This window comes from Columba livia, chromosome 26 (assembly GCF_036013475.1).
Source record: "Columba livia isolate bColLiv1 breed racing homer chromosome 26, bColLiv1.pat.W.v2, whole genome shotgun sequence".
NCBI lineage: Eukaryota > Metazoa > Chordata > Aves > Columbiformes > Columbidae > Columba > Columba livia.
This window is the reverse complement of record NC_088627.1, coordinates 4,781,253-4,804,340: the sequence shown is the minus strand read 5'-3', so window position 1 is coordinate 4,804,340 and position 23,088 is coordinate 4,781,253. Positions and strand designations below refer to the sequence as shown.

Below are 23,088 nucleotides of genomic sequence, written 5' to 3'. Positions count from 1 at the left end.
CAGGCGGGTGTATTATTGGGACGGGGAGAACGATGGCATCACCCGTGGCTCTGAATGTCTCCCTGTACAACTGGTTAAGTCTTAAATACTGTGTCTGCTCTTGCTCACTGGGTGGCCAGAGGCAACAAAAGCCTCTTCTCTCCCTTTTTAAGGTGGGGGTGATGATGGTTTAATTTTTCAAGGGCTGGTGGATTAAGAAAATCCTTGGCATCTGAGTATGTCCATCTGCAGCAGCTGCAATTCCACACCCACCCCCAAGCTCCCCAAAATGCTGCTGCCATGTGTGGCCATCTGTATGTGAGTAATATCAAGGACAACAATTGTCTTATTAAGGCTCCATTTTATATAAAGGAAAAAAACATACATTAAACAGGCATGAGGAACATTGCAGAGAATGTGCAGCTGGAGGAAACCCCCAGTGAGTGAGAACTGCAGCCACAGCCAACGCCGAGTTCCTGATGGGTGGTGGGTGCTTGGTTCTTAGCATCGGTGCTTTGATAAATAGACCTTTTGAATGCTAAATAAAATACATTATCTGAATACAAGGACTATTAATGAGACATTAAATTACTGGCAAGAAATTAAGGCCATTCTGTCATGCAACTGTGGGAATAATGTGTGAGTGAAGAAATAGCTCAGGCCTTCTCCAACATCCGTAACCATGACCAAGGGGTCTGATCGCTGGTTCATCCTGCAGAGGTACCGGGACAACACCTTTTACTGCGTTGATTAAACAACCTCCTAAACGCTGACGACCTGGAAACGACAATCAGCTGATGCTCAGTAGCTCCGTACCGTACTCAGAACAGGGAAAGAACTGGGCGTTTGACATTATTTATACTGGAAATGGTAACTAGTTCTAGTGTAACAAGACCATTATAAGTTAATGCTTCATTTGAACCTAAGGAAAACTGAAGGTAGAAAGAACGTCATCCAGCAGCACTCGTTGCGCTCTTCAGAAGATCCTTATCAACAATCAACATCAAAATACAGGTGGAAAAGAATTTCCACCTTCTTAAAAAGTTTTTTCTTAAATATAACAATACATGGAAAACACATCAAATCCGTCGGGTCTTTCCTAAGTAAGTGTCCGGTGCAGAAACACTTTCTAATTAATAAAAGAGGCAAAAGGCTCAATCCTTAGGAAGGCAGCTACTGTGGAGAAAATTCTGGACGCATAACACTTTTGCTTAGGGAGGTTAATGACAGTGCCATCATTTCTCCTTCAGGGCCAGATCTTCATCCTTTAGGGCAAATTTTCTTCTCAGAACTTCGGCTATAAGAACGGCCGGGTCTTCCTCCTTCATTGAAGTCCGATTTCTACACAGAAGACAAAAGCACAGTGCGTTAGTACAGCCATGTGCCAAAACTGACGGTTTACAGCTCTGGTTAGAGTGTTTTAAGTATTTTGCAGCTCTTATCATCAGCTTTTCTCACAAGTGGAGGAAGGTGCAAGAAAAACACAAACCAACAAAAAGCAGCTAAAAATTCACACCTTGCATGTTGGCTTAGAAACCCTGGAGCTCATTTGGTGGATCAAGGGGTATCCTGAAAATCTCACCCTCAAAGCTCTTCATAATTTTTATTCAACTGTGTTAATAACGAGTCAAATAAAACTCTGTTCATTAATTACAGCCTACATCCCCTCACTATAAATGTACAAGTGATGTGCTGGTTGAGTAGTTACACACGCACATTATGGGTGTGTAACACCGCACTGGCAGTCTGGACACAAGCCGAATGTATTTCTCTTGACTATATATTGACTATATAATCTTTTCAGTGCTGAGAATTTAACTTGTCTTAAACTGAATTAGGCATAGAAGTTGTCAACAGCCATCATACAACATGTTATTTTTTTAGCCAGGAATCTTATAATGGCCACATAGATCTTCAGACTGGAAAACGTGGCAACTGAACTTTCTAATTGTGATTTCATGTGAAGGCAGCACAGTGAGCATTTTTAATATTGATGTGGCTTGATTCTGGGCAGAATCCCATCTCAGCCGTGCAGCAGTTTGATGTGTTCTCATGATCCAGGTGTAACTCATCATGAGACAAGTGAAAATCACTCTGCCCACGCTCAAGAGCTGAAAAGCTCCGGGGGTTAATCCTGAACGTGCCACAGCTGCTGAGCTGCGGCACAACACTGGAAGTGGCAGCACATGCGGCTGCTGTGGGCACATAGGGCAGCGTGACCCCCGCTCTGAGCGCTGCCAAGACACATGGTTCTGCTTTTCAACAGGGCAAACACAAGGGTTTATTCAGGTGAATAACCTGACACAGCCAAATATTGCGCTTATCAGTGTAAGTTCCCCTCCAGTGGTTTCTATCCAGGCGGGTAAGCCACCAGTTAAAAACACCCTCAGAAACATGTAGCGTTAGCAAATTCTGCTCTAAACAGATATTTCTGCCCCTGTGAATCATGACTATAGAGCAGCACCAGCAATGTCGCATGTCTACACCGATTAGACGATAAAAAAGATAAAATGAATTCAGGAAGCACTCACAAGTCCTTGCTCTGCTTCATCCTGTGAATGTCTTTCAGAATGCCCATCATGTCCGCAAAGCTGCTGGCCTTGGAGAGAGACACCGAATCCTCCTCGTCGGGATCCTTCGGGTCGGGTTTGAAACACTCGGAGGTTGCAGAACAAAGCAGGGAGACCGACGGCAGCTCGGGGCTTTCCAGTTCTGCCTCCTCCTCCGTGATATCGCTAATGACAAAGGAAGTTGTGGATTGGAAAGAGGGTCCAAAACAGGGTAAAGGAGACGATGCGTTTGAACTTCCTGGAGATAGTAAATCTGGTGTTAATGAAGGAGCAGCTGGAAAAGAAAAGAGAACAAAAAATACAGGTGGAACCACTTGGCTCTCTGTTCCTTTCAGGCTCCTTCCCCACAACCCTTACACCTGGTGAAAATGGGATTGATTTGCTCATGTTCTGAATTGCAGGGAGGATAAGAACAACTAAATAAATTCCAAGTGTTGCTAAGTGAAAATGAATTGGATATTTCCAGTGTAAAACACTAAGGGAAAACAACCAAAACTCCAGAAAAATGCTTACTTCACATTTTGCAAGAACCTTCCCACACTGACAACAAACTGTACCTTAAAGCACTAACGCCCTTGGCCTCAAGAATAAACTTGTAGATCGTTATCAATTTCCAATTAAGGGATCTCTCCAACAGTATATAATAATGCAGATTGCACAATATTTCTTTTTTGACACCAATCTTTCCACAATAAGCCTGGTAAACAGTTATCTCCTCCATCGGCTCACCGAGCCGCAGCCAAGCCCTAAATCACAGCTCCCGTTATTGACTTGGAGGACACAAAGTCAATACGAACCGTTCTCAAACGGCAGCTGATAACAACCAGGCCCCGCTGAGCAGAGAGCGAGAGAAAAAGGTATTAAATGATTAAATCATTTCTCTCCCATCTGGATCTCTAATTTTCCTCGTTATTACTCTCTTTGAATTAAAATGGACTTTTCCAGCACACAGCTCGAGCAACTGGAGAGCTGAGACGTGGCTTTTAGTTGCGTAGAAATCTACTCAAAGAAATGAACTGGGGTTCAGCCAAGCTCTGCCCCAAATACCTTATTTGCCACAGAAACGGCACCATCATTTTCACAGAGGACACAAGCATCTCATTCCTCCCCAAATCGAGATGTAACCCGCTCACTCATGGCTGCCTTGGGGCAGGAATGCTAAAAATACACCAAATATTTTAATGAGACCAGGTGGTTGAGATGAGAACCGGCCTCCAGCTCAAACACAGTCACAAAGCAGCACTTGGCATTTATGAAAAACAGGCTGGAATCAGCACGGAGCTGACACCAACGGTGACACCTCACCAGCGGAGCTGCAGCGCTGCTGGAAAACACCGCGCGGGTCCGCTCTGCGCGGAGGAAACGAGGCGGTTCGCTGACTCAGCCCTCCTTCAAAAAACCCCAAACTCCTTGTGTTCCTACCTGACTCCGCAGCGACTATTTTGGCTATCTGGCTCCGCAGGTGACTCAGCTCATCCTGGAGCTCTGTCGTCCGGCTCAGTGCCGGTAAACCAGGTTTCTTCAGGGCGAGCAGCTTCTCCTCCTGCTTCCTCAGGTTGGGGACCGAAGCGTTGCGCTGTATAACAGTGAAGGGACTTGGCTTCCACTTGTGCTTCAGCGGGCGAGTGTCGCTTCTGCGGGACAAAAACCTGTTGTCATTTATAAGGTCCAAACCTTCTGTGACAACAACCGCTCTGCCTCCACCCCAGCACAGCAGAAAACCGCAACACAACACATGGAGCCTCTGTGCACTGTGTTCGGCTGTAGGTACCACCGTACAGACGTGCTGCTGCCGGTGCTCTCTGTGTGATGAGGAACAGAAAGCCTGTCACCAAAACCATGACCCAACAGCACAAGGTGGGGTGGGAGGACACAGGGACAGGAGTCTGGGTGCGCTCACACAGTTTCAGGTCATTTTCCTCCTGGTGACGGTGTCTCCAGGTGTGCACAGGAAATGTCACCTACCCCTTAACTTCTGCCTTGGATTTCAAAGCCCGTTTGATCTTTCACAAGATCCCAACTGCTGTCACCCCGCTGTACGGACACAAGTTCAACCGACCAGAACCAAACTCCCACTTACGGACCAGCGACACGAACAGGAAACCAACCTGACCCTGGCGTACGTTTCCTCCTCATCTGCCGCGATCCACACAATGTCTGCCAAGGTGGGGACCGGAGGGACGTCGTTTAAATAGAGCTCTGAAACATGTGGTAGAACCTAAAACGGAGAAAGTGGCGGTAAGAAGAGGGCGGTCCTGTCTCCCGGGGCCGCCCCAGATGTGCTGAACCGGCTGCTGGGGCCTTTCCAGCCGGCAGCTGCGTCTGTCAGGGAACAGATTGCCCCAGCTTATTGAATTACTGGGTATTCTGCTGCTTATGGAACTTTGGAAACTGCTTATTTGGCACTCGCTGGCCTAAGTGGGTTTGCTTGGCGTAACTTCTGCAAGCTGCGAACCTTTGAACTTTCTGCTTGGCGAAATAAAAAGGCCACGGAGCTGGAAGACAAAGGGAGCTGCGCCCCTGGAGAAAAGTGAAGGAGCTAAACAACGTCTAACAAAAGAATGTTTTGGCTGTTACCAAAGAACTTTGCAAAACAACAACCGCAGGGACTCCTCCGACACCGCCACGTGACAGCAGCGCCGCTCGGCTCACGGAATCGTGGCGCTGCCGGTCGGCTTCTGCGCGTCCTGGGTGTCACTGCGCCGAGCGGGACAGCGCCGGGACACCCGACACCCGCAGCTCTTTGTCACCGCGTGTCCCAGCGCTGCCCTTGAGCTTAAACGGCGACGAGTGTCCACAAACCCTGTTCTGCTGTTTAGGAAACGGGCCCAGAGGGCAGGTGGCTGCTGGAGGTCACACAACAAACGGGTTCAGCAGCTCGGTTGCTAATCCAGCCCGCAGACACTATTTTAGGGGGTATTTTCCCCAAGCTGCCAATGATCACTTACAAGAACAGAATTTAAAAAACATCTTAAAATTAATCCTACTGCTACACGAGTTTTGTGAACACAACTCTGCGGGCAGGTTTGGGTGACAGAACAGCAGTTAGCGAGGAGCCTTGTTGGCTCGGGAACAGCCGCGTCCCCCGTGCGATCGCCAGAGCGCTCACCTCGAAGGTCGCACGGGGACAGGGCTTCAACGGGAGGTTTGAGCCGATCCTCCTGACCACGCTGCGCGCGGAGCCGTGGGGCTTGTTCTGCCAGATGGGGATCGTCTACGAGAAGCCACGTCATAGAATTAATATTTCAAGTCAGTTGCCCTCCTTAAAATGTGTTAAATTGGAAATTGTCCTATAGAATCCGCTCAAGTGTTCCTGCTCCGGCAGGGGGACTGGACTAGATCATCTTTTGAGGTCCCTTCCAACCCCTAACGTTCTGTGATCTGAGTTTTTATTTGTTGAGTGATACTTTTAATCGGCAGCCTGCTAATAAGGTCCCGATTCCCCGGAGTGTTTCAGCTGACAACACGTGACAGCCGGGCAGTGACTACGGGGCATTTCAAACACGGGTTTAGTGTTTTCAGGATGAAAACGTGTATCACATGAGGGGCCCAGGAGAAAAACGACATCAGCAGAAAGTCTCATTTAAAGGGACGCTCTGGCTTCCACGTGATGTTTAACACAAGGGGCCCGGTCGGGTGTGACGTGTGGGGTGACGGGGAAGCGCCGGGTCCCTCCATGTCCCCCAGGAACAGCCCGGTCGGGTGTGACGTGTGGGGTGACGGGGAAGCGCCGGGTCCCTCCGGGTCCCCCAGGAACAGCCCGGTCGGGGTCTCAGAAACACCAAGTGTTCCGGTGACCTCTGGATCCGTCCGAGGCGGATCCCGAGCTGAACCGCTCTGTCCGGTCACCACCGGCCCTCTGACAGGGGACGACACGGTGACAAACGAAGCCCGAACGGCTCCTACTGCCCAGTCCCCAAAACACCCATTAATTTATGTATCGCCAGAGCCTGTTACACACACAGCGCCCGAGTTCTGGTTTTACGCAGTGAGGCTTAAAATTCCTGATGTGTGTTTTCAATGGGATGCGTGAGCTGGGGCTGCTGAGGGGTCCCGGGGGTGAGGGGTCCGGGTCTCACTCACCGACTCCGCTGCCATGTCCGGCTCGGGGCTCAGCGCTGCCGGCTGCGGCTCATCCCACCGCGCTCCGTCCTCACTGCGGGACACACGGACTCGCTGCGGACCCCGCCGCCACCGCCACCCCGAACCCGCCCGCGGTCACCCCCACCCCATCCCCACCCCCACCCCGGCCGGCTCGGGTGCCGGACCCGCCGGACCCCCCGGTACCTGAGCGGCCGCAGCGCCCGGCCCCTCCGCCGCCATCCCCCGGAAGCAGAACCCGCCCCCTGCGCTTCCGGTTCCGCAGGCGTTGGGAGGGTGTCATGGGGGTGGCAGCGCCAGAACCCGCTCAGGGAATCCCAGAATGTGAGGGGTTGAAGGGCCCTGGAAAGCTCATGCAGTGCAATCCCCCCATGGAGCAGGAACACCCAGATGAGGTTACACAGGAAGGTGTCCAGGCGGGTTGGAATGTCTGCACAGAAGGAGACTCCACAACCCCCCTGGGCAGCCTGGGCCAGGCTCTGCCACCCTCACCCCCAACAAGTTTCTTCTCAAATTTAAGTGGAACCTCCTGTGTTCCAGTTTGCACCCATTGCCCCTTGTCCTGTCCCTGGTTGTCACCAGAAGAGCCTGGCTCCATCCTCCTGACACTCCCCCTTTCCATATTGATCCCCAGGAATGAGTCCCCCCTCAGTCTCCTCTTGTCCAGCTCCAGAGCCCCAGCTCCCTCAGCCTTTCCTCACACGGGAGATGCTCCACTCCCTCCAGCATCTTGGTGGCTGCGCTGGACTCTCTGCAGCAGTTCCCTGTCCTGCTGGAACTGAGGGGCCACAGCTGGACACAATTCCACACCGAGCGCTTCCCGCCCCCTCCCCAAACCTCCCCGTCCCCCCCTCGGCGGTGAAGACTGAGGAGGCCGAGCTGGTTCCAGGGACGGTTTTACCGATGCAGCTACAGCACCGACCCGCGCGGGGCTGACCGACCCGCTCCCCCCGCCCCTCGGTGACGAACATCAGCGCTGGCCCGATGGGTTTGGGACCAGAGCGTCACACAGCACCGGGGGTGGGGGGAGCAGCACCTGCCCCCCCCGGCACCACAAACCTGGTGGAAAATCCAAGTAAAGTTACAAAGAGGAGACAAAGAGCTTGGCACCCAGGAGTAAACGCTTCAACAGGCTCTTCCCGGAGCCCGCGGCGGGTCAATTAGCTTTGCTGTTAACGGGGTAACCAGGGGCAGAGCTGGTTCTCCTGGACCCCCCAGATCCAGGGGGCTGAGAGCCCGAAAAACAAAGGAACGGGATTTTCAGGGCCCCCCGTTGTTCTGTGGGAGCCCCCGCTCGGCGCGGGACGGGCCCCCTGAGCCGGCCCCGCCGGGAGCTCCGGCGCGCAGGGTCACCCAGCACCAACCTGCTGCTTCCCAAAGCCTGAGAGACAAAGAGCAACAAACCCCGCAGAGCTGCTGCTGCGAACCCAGGGGAGGAACACAAAGGGAAGGACGAGGGGAAGGAACTTTCCATCCCGGCACGACTGACAGACGTCGCTTTGACATCCAGAGCCCCCCAGCGAGGGGCTGCAGCAAAAATAACTCGAGTGGAGCTTTAAAAAGGCAGAAGGGCTGGAGCTGAGCTGCCCGAGGAGCCTGGAAGGTGACGCTGGCTCTCTGCCGCCCTCCGCTTGGACGAACCCCAAGAGGGACGGGAACAAAGTCCTAAAGGGACGAGGCCACCGGTGCGATAGGAGCTCGGACTCAAGCGCTGCCCGCAGGTTTTGGCGCGTTCCGCAGTGCCAGACCCGAGCCCGACGCTGCCGCGGGGCCCTCGGAGCGCGGGAAAAGTGCAGAGCTAATGCATAGTTATAAAGCCGATACTGAGAAACATCCCAGGGGTAATTAATCGCCTGAGAGCAATTAGTGAAGCGGTGCTGGTCCAGCTAAGCTCAGGCTCCAGCCACGGGGCCAGGCTGGGGTGGGGACAGGGGCATCGCCACCCCCGGGTTCCTCCCAGGAGCCCAGGAATCAAAATATCCCTTCCAAGTAAAAGGCTTTTCCCCATCATTTGATTTGGTCCAACAAAATTGTGCTTCAGAGAGCAGAAAAAGCATCACCAGCCACAGCTGTCGGCAGCCGCCTAGTGAAGATGCTTTGTCTCCTCACTGTCTACAGGAATATGCTTCAAAACCCGTTTCGTTTAGCCTTTCCCTCTCCAAATCACGCTCGCCCTGTAGCCGGCGTTGGCACAGGGCAGGAGCTGCTGCTCAGGGCGGCTGCAGAAGGGCCGATGGCTTCTGCCTGAACAATCCTTGGAAAAATCTCCTGAAAACGCCCTCCCTCCTGCTGCCGTTTGGATCTGCTCCGTTCTCGGGCAGTTCACGCTGAACCTCCCGTTCCCAAAGGGAACTTTGTCGTGGTTCATCGTTCCGTGTGACCGGGAAGCTCGAAGCCAACAGGGACGGAGCGTTTCAGCAGCTCCGAGGAGGTGCTGGGAGAACAAAGCGGGGACGCTGCGCGGTGCCGTGGCCTGGAGCGCGCTGGTTCTGCGCTGGCGGGGCTGACGGGGGCTCTGGTCCCCCGAGTTAACCCAGGCCTGAGCTCTCTGAGCGGCACCAAACCCCTCACGCCCTCGTCCCCATTCCTAATCCCACTGTGCCAACCTCAGCGCCTCCCTCAGACACGAAGAACCTGAACGACCACGAACCGCTCGCCCAGCGCAGCACCCGGGGCGCTGTGAGGGCTCCGGAGCTCAGGCCGCTGGTTTGAACCTCCTATGGTCACACTGTCAACAAACGCCACCGTGAGGAGGTGGCACCCGAGCCCTGGGCAGCTCAGAGCTTCCCCGGCGCTGGATCCTGCGCCTTCACCCACGGGCACAGGCGCTCACCGCGATCGTTCGGTCCTAAGGGGGAAGCTGCTCCCCGTGATTCCACACAGGCCAGTCCTTCAGATCCGGGGTGTCCGGTGACGCTCGGTGCAGCTGTGACAAGAGTTTCACCACAGAGTCTGAGCAGGAGCTGGAAAAAGACGAGGGCGAGCAGCGAACCGAGGCGTGTGCACCGAGAGTGTTTATAGATACGTAGTATCGTGTCTGAACTCAAACAGGTGGGTTACGTAAACTGGTATCGCTTGAAACTTGGATTAAAGCAACATCCTGAGCAAAGCCCCAGTTCTGGGACTGTCTGCGTCTCAACATCAGCGTCTGCCGTGAAGATGAGGAAGGGTTTCTATAATCAAAATAGATCTCTGAAGTCTTTGGCCATCTCTGTGGGGCATTCGGGTGCCTCTGGTTTTAGGTCTGCAGGTACGGTTTTGCCCTTTGCAGTCCTTCCTTCAGGAACTGGAGGTACGTTGCAGTGGAGGGGTCTTCAAAATTGCTTGAAAAACTAAAGATGCTGCTTTCAACATCTTCAGGCTTCATAGAAGTGATGTCCAGGAAGTAGTTGGCGTTGATATGGTGAACCTGGGGAAGAAAACAGATGAGGAGACCATAAGGGCCAGAACAATTCCCCAAGCGCTGCCTCGGCCTCCATCCAGGACACAGGTGACAAGATTCTAACAACTTTTAATGAATCTCCAAATTCAGCATCTGGGATTCAGGTTTGTGTTTTACAGCCAGAGAAACGTGTGAAAAACAACGGGCTGTTTCTTCCCCCAGGACCCCTGACCCCTCGCTGCTGTTGTTTTGTCTCTGAACTCAAACAGACATTTATTTCACAGTTCTTGGTAGGAGCAGAGCAGCCGGAGGGACCGCGGCCCCAGAACGGCTCCGGGAGCCGGGGGGTGCAGGGGGAGCGGCCACGCGTGTCACTATCTGCAGGGGAGGACGTACCACCGTGCCGTTGGGGAGGCAGATGATCATCTCCACGGGGAAGGTGTATTTCTCCAGGTGCAGGGCAGCCAGCTTGCTGTAGAACTCGTTCTCGCTGTTGCTCTGTAAGGAGACCCCAAAGAAACGTGTGTGAACACCCCAAAACCAGCAGAACGGCGGAGGAGCACACCCGACGCGGGAGGGAGAGAACAGCGGCTTCGCAGCGCGGTGGTTACTGGTTCCATCTCACCATCTGCTTTACTGTTCCCCTTCAGTCTCCCCCTCACTTTTCAGCTGTAATTTTCTCCCCAAACAATAAAATCCCCCCATCTCTGGCAGTTCCCCGCACACGCAGCCCCATCCCAGCTCTGCCAGAGTCTCCAGCTGACACTGCAGGACCAGACACGGGCTCCTAAGTGGGGAAAAGTGCAACCGGACACTCAGGGTTCAGATGGCACTTGGCTGCTCCCTGCGTTATGGAGAAGTCAGTTCGTTGACGGCCCAAACGGCCTTGGGCAGGGCGACCTCGCGGCGCAGCGACTGGTTTAGCTGTTAATATTGGCACCGTGACAGAGCGAAGGGGTCACGGTGCCGTTTTCTCAGCCTGACTCCATCCGGTGTTTGCTTGGCCCCTGCGATCGCCAGGACACGGAGGGATTTCAGTTTCATGAAGTCCCCCTCTGGCACAGGTGTGAGCCCCCACTCTCCCGCTGGAACCCCGTTCCAAGCACCTGTGACACTCACCTGCAGCTCCTCCAGCTCCTTCACCAGCGACCAGCTGCTCACAAAGCTCTCGTTCAGCAGGGCGAGGATGGGCGAACTTTCCAGGACGGTCTCCCGGAGAGTTCGCCCCGAACCTGGTGCAGGAGAGAGACAGACAGCGGTTTGCCCTGTTTCCTGAAATGACTGTTGTCACGTTTGATGCCACCGGCTCACAGAATCACAGAGTGCCAGGGGTTGAAGGGCCCTGGAAAGCTCATGCAGTGCAATCCCCCCATGGAGCAGGAACACCCAGATGAGGTTACACAGGAAGGTGTCCAGGCGGGTTGGAATGTCTGCACAGAAGGAGACTCCACAACCCCCTGGGCAGCCTGGGCCAGGCTCTGCCACCCTCACCCCCAACAAGTTTCTTCTCATATTCAAGTGGAACCTCTTGTGTTCCAGTTTGCACCCATTGCCCCTTGTCCTGTCACTGGTTGTCACCAGAAGAGCCTGGCTCCATCCTCCTGACACTCCCCCTTTCCATATTGATCCCCAGGAATGAGTACCCCCTCAGTCTCCTCTTGTCCAGCTCCAGAGCCCCAGCTCCCTCAGCCTTTCCTCACACGGGAGATGCTCCACTCCCTTCAGCATCTTGGTGGCTGCGCTGGACTCTCTCAGCAGTTCCCTGTCCTGCTGGAACTGAGGGGCCACAACTGGACACAATATTCCAAATGTGGCCACGCCGGGCACATCAGTCCTCACCTCAGCAGGACTGGTCGTCCAGGGCGCCCCACAGCAGGATGGAGTGCACCAGCTTCTTCTCCGCTTTCGCTCTCTCAAAAGCTTGTGTGAAGGGAAGATAGGAGACCTGGAGGGAGAGAGACGGCGTGAGAAACAGACGCAGAACAACGCGTCCCAAACACGAGCAGGGCCTGAAGGAGCCAGACCCGCCACATCCCACGGGTGACGCAGAGGTGATTCTGCAGTAGCTCCTGCAGATTAAAGCAAGTGACACCCGTGGTGCAACCTCCAGGGACGCCTTCATCTCCTGGTGAGATTGTTGTGAGCTCCTCGCGGCACACGGGCTGTTAGAGGCCCCTGCAGAGCCCCATCTTCACACACTGCAGAGAGCATCTGCACAAGTGCGGGCACGCTGCCTGCAAACACACCGCGGCAGCCACGGAAATCTGGCCTGGAGATATTTACTACAAAATCTCACCAAAACGGCCTAAAAACTGGCTGTGAGGGACCCTGCACAGAGACTGATCCAACTGCTCAAAGGAAGGGAACTTTATTAACATCTTGGCAGCTCAAAGGGACATTTGTAAGCTCAGGCACAATGAGGCTGCCATTGAAACGTGTCCCTTTGGCCAAGGAAGCAGTGACAGGCAGTGGCCATCTGCTCCACAGGCTACCGGCATGTTAAATAGTTTGGGTCACCCGATGCTATAAATCTGTGTCTCGCCGCGGGACACCGAGGCACAGGCGGATTGTGTGTTTCCTGCTGATAAGGAAAGCTCGGTCCAAAGGTAGCTGAGCGCTGCAAAAGTAACGCCAGAGGAAAACCATTTGTGAGCAGCGCGATTACCCACTTCGCTCAGAAATCGCCTCGGCAGCTGCTGATAAAGGAGGGAAAGATGAGCTGACATTTACAATACAAGCCTGGGACACACGACATCCAGGCTCTGCTGCTGCCCGAGCTGCTGTGTGACCCCCAACGGTCTTTCGGTGACGCTGTACAGCTCATCTGGGAACTGGAATCCCATCAAACCGCACGCGCTGGGCTGGGAGACCCTCACACTACTCTGGTCAGCTTGTGGCCTTTGGTTTCTGCTGGGTGTCTCGGCTGGAGATGACCTGCCCTACCCAACGCGCCGGGGAGGAGCCCGCTGCTTCCTCACCTTCTTGAACGGATACATGGCCACCTCCAGCTTCCGCGCGGCCTCTTCCCAGGGGATTTCCCGCTGCCAGGTTATCTCTTCGAACACGAACTGAATGGGCTCCCCCGAGGGATCCCGGCTGTCGATCACATTCCCGTTCTCATCGTGGATCACAGAGGGGACCGAAGGCCCCGTCGCCTCCAGCTCCATCTGCAGGAAAACAGGCTGAGAGTTGGACACTGCAGACATCCCGCTCCTGGTTCTTCTGTGCTCCAAAATAAGACTGTGCAGCTTCTAACAAAGATACAGCTTGATCTATTGTCTCCTGGAGCTGCACGTTACCAGTTGCAGGTGTGTTTTACTGGGGAATACCAACTTCATTTCCCTCAGTTATATTGTCTGACTGTGCAATGCACGAAACCTGTTCACTCCGCGTTCCCACCATCCCAGCAGAGATTTCTGGGACATCAAATCCTCAAAATGCTTTGGACCCACAGGGCGAGTTAGGAGCTCTTGCTCAAACTGCCAGCACGGCCCTTTCACAGCCCCTGGCTCCCACAAGAGGGTGCAAGAGGGAAAGCTGTTCAGGAGCTTCCCTGTCCGTCCGCGTTCTGCTACATCTGCCATTATTTTCTTAGTCTCTTTTCCTGACTTTCGGCAATTAAAAAGAAACACGGATCTAGTCGAGGAGAGAATCGGACTGTTAAATTCAGGCATTCAAAATCCTGACTTATGTTTCCTGTCCCAAGAGCTGGGATTACCACAAAATAAAGAAATAACCTCACGCAGTTTCTAAATGCAGATGGACTGTTGTTCACACAGCCCTGTGGGCTCAGGGCCTGCGTTCGGCCCCGAATCTCCCCCCACTGCCAACTTTTTAAAAATGGAAAAAGTCCCAGGACTCCAAGAACTTATGATTCAACCCACACAGAGGGAGAAACAAAGATATCCCAAGAACTGGCAGCAGGGAGGCACGCTGCTGCAGAGGATGTACACGGACAATATGCAGGCAGAGATTATCTTGTTGTATCGAAGCGTTCGAGAGGAAGCTCTAACGGATGGGGATTACTGAGGTTACACAGTGTAAATCCCTGTGAGATGCTGCTGAGAGCGACTACAGACCTGGGGCAGGTATCCGATGTCCACTTCCATGTTGCTGCTCTCGCTCGCCCCGTACAGCCACTCCATGTCCACGTTCAGAGACCTGCAAGGTGACCCGCTATGGTCAGAATCCCCCAGGCTGAAGCTGAGTATGGAAACCCCGAACAAACGGGAACATCCAGCGCTCCCCTCGCAGGGTCAGCACTGAAGCCTCCGGATCATTGGAGACCAACTGTGCTGACCACACAAGACCAGAAACACCAGATTCTTGCTGGATCGTGGCCCGGGCACCCACCCACCACTTTGGGCAAACGCAGCGTCACCTCTGAGCTCTGTAAAAGGAAGGAGGAAGTGTCTTTGCTCCCCGTCCCTTCCCAGCACTTCACTTGCACATTCTGATCCTGCTTAACTTTTAAAAGTGTTTTTTTGGAAGCCAAAGGCTTTTGTAAGGAGTTGCTGGCAGGGCCGAAGTGTCTGCTTGCTGTAACAAATGTGCTGACAGAGCTGGAGGGGCTGAGTCGCCAGGGTAATGTTATAATAGCATTTTCACTCCAGCCGTCCTGGGCAAAGAGATTTGAAGCTTCTTTCCCCTGAAACGCTTCCAGCGGTTTGCTGGAGAGCAGGACTGAGCCAGGGCAACGCTGCGCACACAAAACTTAACTGGTGAGACACAGAGCAAAACGTATGTTGAAGCAGGAGCACCAGGCTTTGCTGAACTGGCACGGGGGTTGCAGATGCCCCAGACCTGTTGATAAACAGGGGCCAATTCCTGAAAAATTGCATCAGAACCAGTTCAGGGAGCAAGTGTAGGTAGAGAACTGAGGACACGGTGACTGTGGTGACCGCTGGCAGGGAAGGATGTGTGGGGAAAAGAGATAAGCGAACAGAACTGGCCTGCCCAAAGCTGAGGCTGCAGATCTGCCTTCCCTGCACGGGCCAGGATGCCCAGACACCGCAAGGGACAGGGCTGTCACCGCACCTACATCCTCACATAAAAAAAGCCACCAGCACAGCCCCACTCTTGCAAAGAACAGGATCGCAGAGCCCCTGCATTCCCCTGGGCTTCATTTACAACAGTCCTCAAGTCTGTTCGGCACCCAGGAAGGGAGAAGCGGCTGTACCTGTTGTTAGGGACAAAGAGCTTAAACTCTCGGACGTGGGAGGAATCCTTGGAGAGGATGATGTGACCTGTGAACTGGCCTGGGGAAAACCAGAACGGGAAGCGCGGCGGTTCGTTCAGCTGGAACTCAGCGTGGATCCTGCAATGAGAAAGGAGCCGTCAGCTGCAGTGCCGGGAGGAGAGAACGAATCCCGCATTGCAGATGACAGCGGGCAGAAGTCATCTCCAGGCACCACAAATGATGAAGCTAAATTGGGGCAGAGGTTCAGTTCAAAAAGCTTGTCGGGTCACACAATGAAAAGGATAAAAGACTGGAGCAGATCCCCTGGGTCAGGATCATCTCCAATGTCGATGCTTTTTAGAACTGGGTGGTAAGTGTCCACCCAGGAAGGATGACTTAAATCATCACTCCTTGAAATGTGGAAACAGACCAAGACCCCTTCAACATCCTTTCCACTTGACCAGGCAAATGCAAAGTGCATAACACTCCCAATAAAAGAAGAGAACAATTCTCCAGACTCTCCCTCTTGGAAAGGCACTTCATCCCCTAATTAAACAAAAACTAACCAATTTCTCGCTAATCAGACCGTCCCCTTTCAACCAGGGATAGCGATGGAGAACGGCTGCTGCGCTGCGCCTGGGCAACAGTCCCCGCCCCACCAGGGTCTGGTGGCCTCTCAGTGTCACCAAAGTGTCACACACAGGCAAGAGCTGGCTGTGAACCACCCTCTCCTTCCAAGGGCTTCGCCTCCCTCCCAGCCGGAACACATCTCATCTTGCTTGGGCGCACAACTGCACGTGAAACGACACCCACGCCCTCAGCCACAGGCTCATGGCAGCTTCTCCGCTCCCTGGGGACATGGAACAAAGTCACAAGTGTCCCCACGCCCCCCACCTGAACACCCCAAACCTGTGGCCTCACCTGAAGGCGATGGTGTAGTAGAAGGTGCTGATGGCCTGGATACAGGCCACCGCGCCCTGAGGAGCAAAGCGCGTTTTGACGAAGGGCCGTGGGTGGAACATGCTCAAAAGCTTGTGGATTATGATCTAGGGAAAGAATTGTTAAGAGAGCAAAAATGAGAACAGTTCCTCCACTGCAGGTCAGCTGCAGCTCCTACGTAACCCTCCGCCGAGCCGGGAGGGAAGAGAGCTGCTATGACTTCCAAATCAGCTCAGAGACCTCCCTAGCCACAAAACAAGGAGATAAAGCAAGAGACTGCTTTTAAAAATAAATCCATCTTCCACGCTTTCTATGCTATTCCCACTGTTTGCAAGTTTCCATCGTCCCCGTCAGGTGAATGTCTGAGTACGGTAAACTGATCTACGAGGCTGCCTCCATCAATACTGCTTAAGACTGTGAAAGAGTGGATTTGGGATCAATAAACGTGCCAGGCTGCGAAGGTGTATCAACTGTGCGATCGCTAGCGCCCACCCGGCACCCCGGGGAGGGCCGTGGACACGCCGGGCTTCACAAACCACGGAGACGCAGCATTTCACTCGCCAATGAAACGCACACGTCTGGGCAGGACTTGGTAAAGACCAGCCTAAAAACCCAAATGCTTAAATGAAGCAAGATGAGGTTACTCAAATCAGGCTCATGTGGCCATGACAGACACGCAGAGCTTTCACCTGCTCTTGCTTTTATCTCCAGTTTGGGAGCTGGTGCGCCTGGCTGTATGATACAGCCTTTTATCTCCAGTTTAGGAGACAATGCACCTGGCTGTATGATACAGCCTATTTGCTCCCTTAGAAAGACCAGGGAGACAAAATGCAACAGCTTGTCTGCTCTAGGGAGGTCTCTGACTCACCTGGGCTCCAGGGCAGAATGATTATACAAACTACCTCTCACATATATAGAAATTAAGATTCATATCTCACCTCTTTACCCTTGGGAGGCGGAGGGTAAAATCTGTTGTTGGAAAGATACCCAGTGAAGATGTTGAGTTCACTGGGAATTATCCACCAGGGATCCCCGAGCTCCAGTTTATTCTTTGGAGGGAGAAAGGCTTTGAACTGCCTGGCCAGCATTGTGCTCATCGGGGCTGCCGGCGCCGTCCAGTTCCGCAGCCCAGACAGAGCGACATGAGAAATCTGGGAGAAAAAGACAACATCAGAGCCTAGAGCGGACTTTTCAAACACACGGTAACGCTGATGGATGTCAGCATTCCTACCACCACCAAACAGCTCCGCAGCTTTTGATTATGTGAGTAATAGGAAATGGGAGAGGGGGGAACAGAGCACATAACACCACTGCTGGACGTGGCTCCAGCAGAGCCACCTCTAGCGTGTGCTTCAGGTTGCGCAGAAGTGTGTTAACTGGGGCACAGCGCTGCTGCGTGCGCTGAAAACAATGGGACGCTGCCACAAGCAGCGAGCGTCCTCGTCAAAGCAAATCCCAGGGGCTCCGGCGAGACCATCTCCCCCTCCGACACACCAGCGCTTATTCCAGCTGATGCTACCAGCCTGTAGGATGTGTTTATACCAGAATTTCTGGCCATATGCATCCTGCGTGATACCTACTCCCAAGAAACCATCCTTGCTCTTGGTCATTGTTTCCATGACCAACGGCTGGAATTTAGCCACAACGGCCAACGTCTCCCCGCTTGGATCGGGCGTCTCCTCCTCTTCGAACTCCGAGACTGGAGCAACCCCTAGACAAAGGGAGAGGAATCTGAGCAGCTGTTTCTCCTCCCTCCCCTTTTAAGCAATTATGAAGTGATTACACATTTCTCCTGGCAAATCCAGGAGCAGCGGGAGTTTCCCAGCTGTCCCTCCATTGTGTGCAGCACTCAGGCCGGCCCCAGAGAGCGGCTTGGGCTGCACGAATTAAAGGGGAGCCCTTTTGTAGCAGCTGAGGGATCAGAACACGCTTTAGCCAACTCATTCCAGCACAAGCAAACAACTGTCTGTGTTTTGACCATACCATAAGCTGTCCTGTATATTATCATCGCCACGCTTCTTCCTGCTTGGCACCAAGAGACATTTGCTACGCGCTGATACGTCTCCAAACACGATGTCTCACGGTTGGTGTCTGAGAGGGGCGGCTGCAGCCGCAGGATTGTGTGAATGAAGCACTGAGCTCGCTAATAGTTTTGGCGTAGCCTGGGCTGAGCGGCGTTTGTTGCATTCACCCGTCCCAAATCCCCTTTAAGCTCCGCACAAAGTAACTGATGTGCTTTGCTAGTCCAGCAATGGGATCTTCCCTCGTGTGAAAACTCTCCTTTGTGAAAGGGATGTCTAGTGCTTAAGCTTCTTCAGAAACATGTGGAGCTTATCAGCCTCTCTGCATGTAAATAAGATGCAAAACAGCACCCACAAAAAAATAAAGACACGAATATAAACTTTTGAGTGTGTTACGTGTGGCTTTTGCTCCGTCTGCGCAGTGAGAGCAGTGCAAGGTGGGTACCTACCCGTCAGCTTCTCAGCGATCGGCTTGAACTCTTCTGGACTGAGGTACAGATCGTTGTTGGTGTCCAGAGACGAGAAGAGAAACAGCCCCTCGCTTCCCAAGGACTTCAGGGCCAGCTCCTGGTTTGGGGAGAGGAAACAAGTGAGATTTCATCCCAACCTCTTGCAGAGATTCGCTCCGGCCCCTCTCGGCTTCAGAGTTAATTTGCATTCTTCCCAGCACACAAACACAGCCATCAAATGGAAAGATTAACGCCCCTTGGCAGGATTTTGTGCTATTTACAACATGGATCGGTGTCCAGGAACTGTTGGCATGAGCATATTAAAACCGCATCTGGTTGAGTGATTCAGACTGAATCATTTGCTCAGAGTCGGCCTCAAAGTCTTTTGTCAGAAAAAAATCCCAACGTTTTCCAGATAGTTGGTCCTAAACCTGCAGATATTCACAGCACCTGGAGGTGGTGGGTTCTGTAATCAAGTGACAGCGAAACAAAGGCAGTCAAATACGTGCTCACCCCCATTACAGAAACACCAAGGAAATGAGCTGAGCCCTTGTAACTGCAGAAAACAACCGAGCCGCAAGCCCCACGGTGTTCTCCAGAAACCTCAGCAGGGTCCCAGCCGCCCCGTGCCTCAGTTTCTCCCTCCGCAAAGCCCACGGGAGATCACCCCGTGGAAAACACACCCAAACGCAGCATCTCCCTCGGAGCAGCCCCAGAAAGGCTCTGGATGCTTCCAGTCGCTGAAGGGAAAGGGAACAACTTGGACAAGGAGAAGAGCTCCAAGAAAAAGAGAGACACAGAGCAAATCAGACAAGCCAGGTCCCCGGTGCCCCGTCACCCGGGGCAGCTCCCCCTGCCGCCCCCGCAGAAGCCTAAAGCTGCGAGGATAAATACTCCGTGTTCTGCTGTTTAATCGTGTTTATTCTCCATTGCCTGCAGCACCGTTACCATCCCCAGAGCTCCTGAACTAGTTTATTTTCCATCTGTTGCCTGCCAGCCTGAAGCAGCACTAATGCCGCCTGGAAGGCTTCGCTCCCATCAACTGCAGCAGCAGAAGCACTTCAGAGCCTTCCAGGGCGGCTTCAGGACCGAGAGAGACAGGAATAAAGATCCTGGAATGAAACCCGGAGATCTGGAGGCAGCCAGGGCTGAGGAATGGCCAAGAGGGGAGCGCGGAGGAACTACACAGCCGAAAAAAGGAACGGGCGAGATGGTTATTGACCCGCGCACAGGAACAATGGGCTCCAGGCTGCCCGTGTTCCTGGGGCTAAAACTGCTGAAAGGGAACTGGTTACACCCCACACGTGGAGGAGAACGTCTGTGGCTGCGCCTAAACCAGCAGAACGCAAGCGGGGGAACACAAGTGCCTGGTGTTGGACGTTAGTCCTGCTGCACTCGGCCAAAAGGGCCGATGAAAATGATGTTTAAAAGGAGAGAGAGAGGTCAGGGCTTGGCCTTTCGCTTTCTGATAATGTTCATGTTAAAGGAAGCTCCTCAGAGCTTGTGGGTTTTTCCTTTCCAATCTGGGCTGACGAGAAATACAAAGTTCCCGTTTGTGGCAGAGGAGTGAGACTGAGCTTATTTTGGTCTCGTTTTGTAGGGGAGGAGAGTGGTGGTTTTCACAAAGAGTTTTCTTCTCCCACCTGCTTGTGGGTTGTTCAGCTAAATAAACATTTCACGGAGAGAGGCAAGACATATGTTTTGAGCAAGACGAAGGCAAAACAAAGCCCTTGGGCCGCTGCCGGTTTGCCGTCCTCTCCCGCAAAGCCCAGGAAAGACAAACCCCCCGGCTTGGGGCAGGTCCCGAACCTCCTGCCCCTGCCAGAACTCTTCTAATTCACTGCTTTGAGCCATTTTCCCCCTTTTTGCAACGCAAAAAGAGACAAAGAGGCATCCTTTAAAAACACTCCTATTTTTGCTATAGAAACATCAAAAAGCCTTTTCCGCAAACCTTTGGAGGTGTTCGAGGATGCACGTGAAGGACGAGGAGAGAACGATGTTTAACAGACACGTGTTCTGAGCACGCAGCGGGCATTGAATTATTCGGATTACAACCAAAACCAATGTAAATCAGCCCAATTTAAAACATCAAAACACAACAAAAGCCCTGGAAAAAAGCCCCTTTCCCGTTTTTCAGCCCACATTCTCCACTCTTCGGGCAAGGCACACCAGACTGTAATTTCTAGTCTGAAAATGAAACAAACCTGAAAAAAAAACCTCAGCCCCATGGCCACCCCAACTCCAGTGGCCACCAACGCCTGGCGGTCACTCAGTCTGGCCACGGCCACCTCAGCTCCACTGGCCACCTGTGTGTGGTGGTCTCCTCAGCCTCCTCAAAGCCAGTGGCCACCTCAACCACCAGTGGACACCAAAAACAGGGAGTCACCTCAATCCTGGTTGCTACGGCTGCCCGGTGGTCACCTTGGCCTGGCCACAGCCACCTCAGGCCCAGTAGCCACCAATACCTGCTGGCTCCCCTTAGCCTGGCAGTGGCCACCTCAAAGGCTGGGGCCACTTATGTGTGGTGGTCTCCTGAGCCCTGCAGTGGCCACCTCAAATCCAGTGGCCGCCTCAGCCACCAGCAGCCACCTCAAACCCAGTGGCGAACTCAAAGCCTGTGGCCACCACTGTGTGATGGTCCCCTCAGCACAGCAGTGGCCACCTCAACCCCAGTGGCCACCAATACCTGGTGCTCCCCTTAGCCTGGCAGTGGCCACCTCAAAGATTGTGGCCACCAATGTGTGATGGTCCCCTCAGCCCAGCAGCGTCTGCCTCTAGCCCTGTGGTCACCTCAGCCCCAATGGCCACCAATACCTGGCAGGCCCCTCAGCCTGGTGGTCACCACCTCACCCCGTGGCCACCTCAGCCACAATGGTCACAGAATCCCAGAATGTGAGGGGTTGAAGGGCCCTGGAAAGCTCATCCAGTGCAATCCCCCCATGGAGCAGGAACACCCAGATGAGGTTACACAGGAAGGTGTCCAGGCGGGTTGGAATGTCTGCACAGAAGGAGACTCCACAACCCCCTGGGCAGCCTGGGCCAGGCTCTGCCACCCTCACCCCAACAAGTTTCTTCTCAAATTTAAGTGGAACCTCCTGTGTTCCAGTTTGCACCCATTGCCCCTTGTCCTGTCACTGGTTGTCACCAGAAGAGCCTGGCTCCATCCTCCTGACACTCCCCCTTTCCATATTGATCCCCAGGAATGAGTCCCCCCTCAGTCTCCTCTTGTCCAGCTCCAGAGCCCCAGCTCCCTCAGCCTTTCCTCACACGGGAGATGCTCCACTCCATCATCTTTGTTGCCCTGCGCTGGACTCTCTCCAGCACTCCCCTCAGGTCACCGACACATGGCGGTTCCCTTTGTCCGGTGGTCTCCACTCCTCCCCGGTGATCACCTCAGCTCCCTCAGCCGCCACCGCCCCGGCCCCAGAGCGGCGCGAACCCGCCATTTCCTCCCTCCCTCCCTCCGAGCGGGGCAGCGCGGCCTCAGAACCTCCCCCCCGCTCCTCCTCCTCTCCCCGCCGCCTCCCGCCCTTCCCCGTTACCTGCTGCCGGGCCGCCTCGCCATCCCGGTAATACTTGACGGCGACCAGCGCTGCCAGCGCGGCCACGGCCAGAGCCAAGCGCGGAGGGGCCGCGCCGGGCCCCGCCATGAGCCGCCGGGTTCCGCGCCGCCGGTTCAGCGCCGCCGCTCCGCCATGGCCGCGCCGGCCGGGGGAGGCGTCAGGCGGGCAGCGCCGGCGAGGAGGGGCCGGGGCCGGGGCGAGTCCTCCCCGGGGGCCAGGAGCGGGGAGGGGGTCGGTCGGGGCTTCTCCCCTGCGTTCGGCCAGTCTCCCCCCTCCCGGCCCCGCAGAAACCTCCATGCGAGGGAAAAAAGCCTTTTTGCCCTTCAGTTTGTACGAAACAGTTATTTTGCAAACATAATAGGCCCAGGCAGGATCTCTCAGCAAAGCGTATTTTAATTCCAGCACACAGAATAGGGCAAAAAGCCCCTGCTTATATCCCCCAAACCCGGGCTGCAATTCCCCTCCCTGTTCCCTGTGGGTGGTGCAGGGTTTACAGACCACCCGACCTGCCGCAGTTTGCATACAACACCCTTCCCCTTATCAATATGGATTCCTGGTACTTTGGCTACATTTCCCCCTAAATTAACTTGTATATCAGTATATATACAGATATCAGTATATATTCCGGGGAGAGCCTGTGTTTTATGTTAAGGATCCATAGTCCGATGCCTCTTGGTCCTTCTCTTTGGTGGGCTCAGGCGCCAGGTCCTCAGTTACGTAAAAACAACAGTTCTTCGTTAAACGTTCCTTACAAATTTATCTGCTGCAGGAACTCTTAGAGGAGATTAATCCCCCGCCTCTTCAGCAATCTCATCGCTGTGATTGTTATAATTATCAATGGGAGAGTGGCGTGTCCCCCTCCATTAGTTCCCAAAGTGGCCTTTGGTCCTCAATCCAGGCAGAAG

The 23,088-nt window shown here is 53.8% G+C and overlaps 2 protein-coding genes across 2 annotated transcripts; both read right to left on the bottom strand.

Moving 5' to 3' along the window:
• Positions 1–320: 320 nt before the first annotated feature.
• On the bottom strand, positions 321–6,920 carry MTFR1L (mitochondrial fission regulator 1 like). The gene is made up of 7 exons (XM_065041898.1): positions 6,837–6,920; positions 6,633–6,705; positions 5,659–5,763; positions 4,658–4,767; positions 3,972–4,183; positions 2,511–2,823; positions 321–1,320 (listed from the first exon to the last, which is right to left on the bottom strand). Exons 2-7 carry the CDS (start codon positions 6,645–6,647, stop codon positions 1,215–1,217), a joined length of 861 nt encoding a protein of 286 aa, XP_064897970.1. The 5' UTR covers positions 6,648–6,705; positions 6,837–6,920; the 3' UTR covers positions 321–1,214.
• A 610-nt stretch (positions 6,921–7,530) lies between these two features.
• Positions 7,531–22,348, bottom strand: SELENON (selenoprotein N). Its single transcript, XM_065041833.1, has 12 exons — positions 22,163–22,348; positions 18,621–18,738; positions 17,731–17,861; positions 17,089–17,301; positions 16,133–16,257; positions 15,212–15,349; positions 14,112–14,193; positions 13,011–13,199; positions 11,872–11,977; positions 11,152–11,264; positions 10,429–10,530; positions 7,531–10,059 (listed from the first exon to the last, which is right to left on the bottom strand). Exons 1-12 carry the CDS (start codon positions 22,268–22,270, stop codon positions 9,889–9,891), a joined length of 1,596 nt encoding a protein of 531 aa, XP_064897905.1. The 5' UTR covers positions 22,271–22,348; the 3' UTR covers positions 7,531–9,888.
• Between the last annotated feature and the right edge of the window lie 740 nt (positions 22,349–23,088).

What these genes read in the sequence shown, in the direction of transcription:
- MTFR1L (XM_065041898.1), bottom strand. An exon ending in GTCCCCGTGCGACCTTCGAG is followed by an intron (nt 4,768 to 5,658) that starts GTGAGCGCTCTG and finishes TCTCCGTTTTAG; the next exon opens with GTTCTACCACATGTTTCAGA. An exon ending in ATGAAGCAGAGCAAGGACTT is followed by an intron (nt 1,321 to 2,510) that starts GTGAGTGCTTCC and finishes TCTTCTGTGTAG; the next exon opens with AAATCGGACTTCAATGAAGG.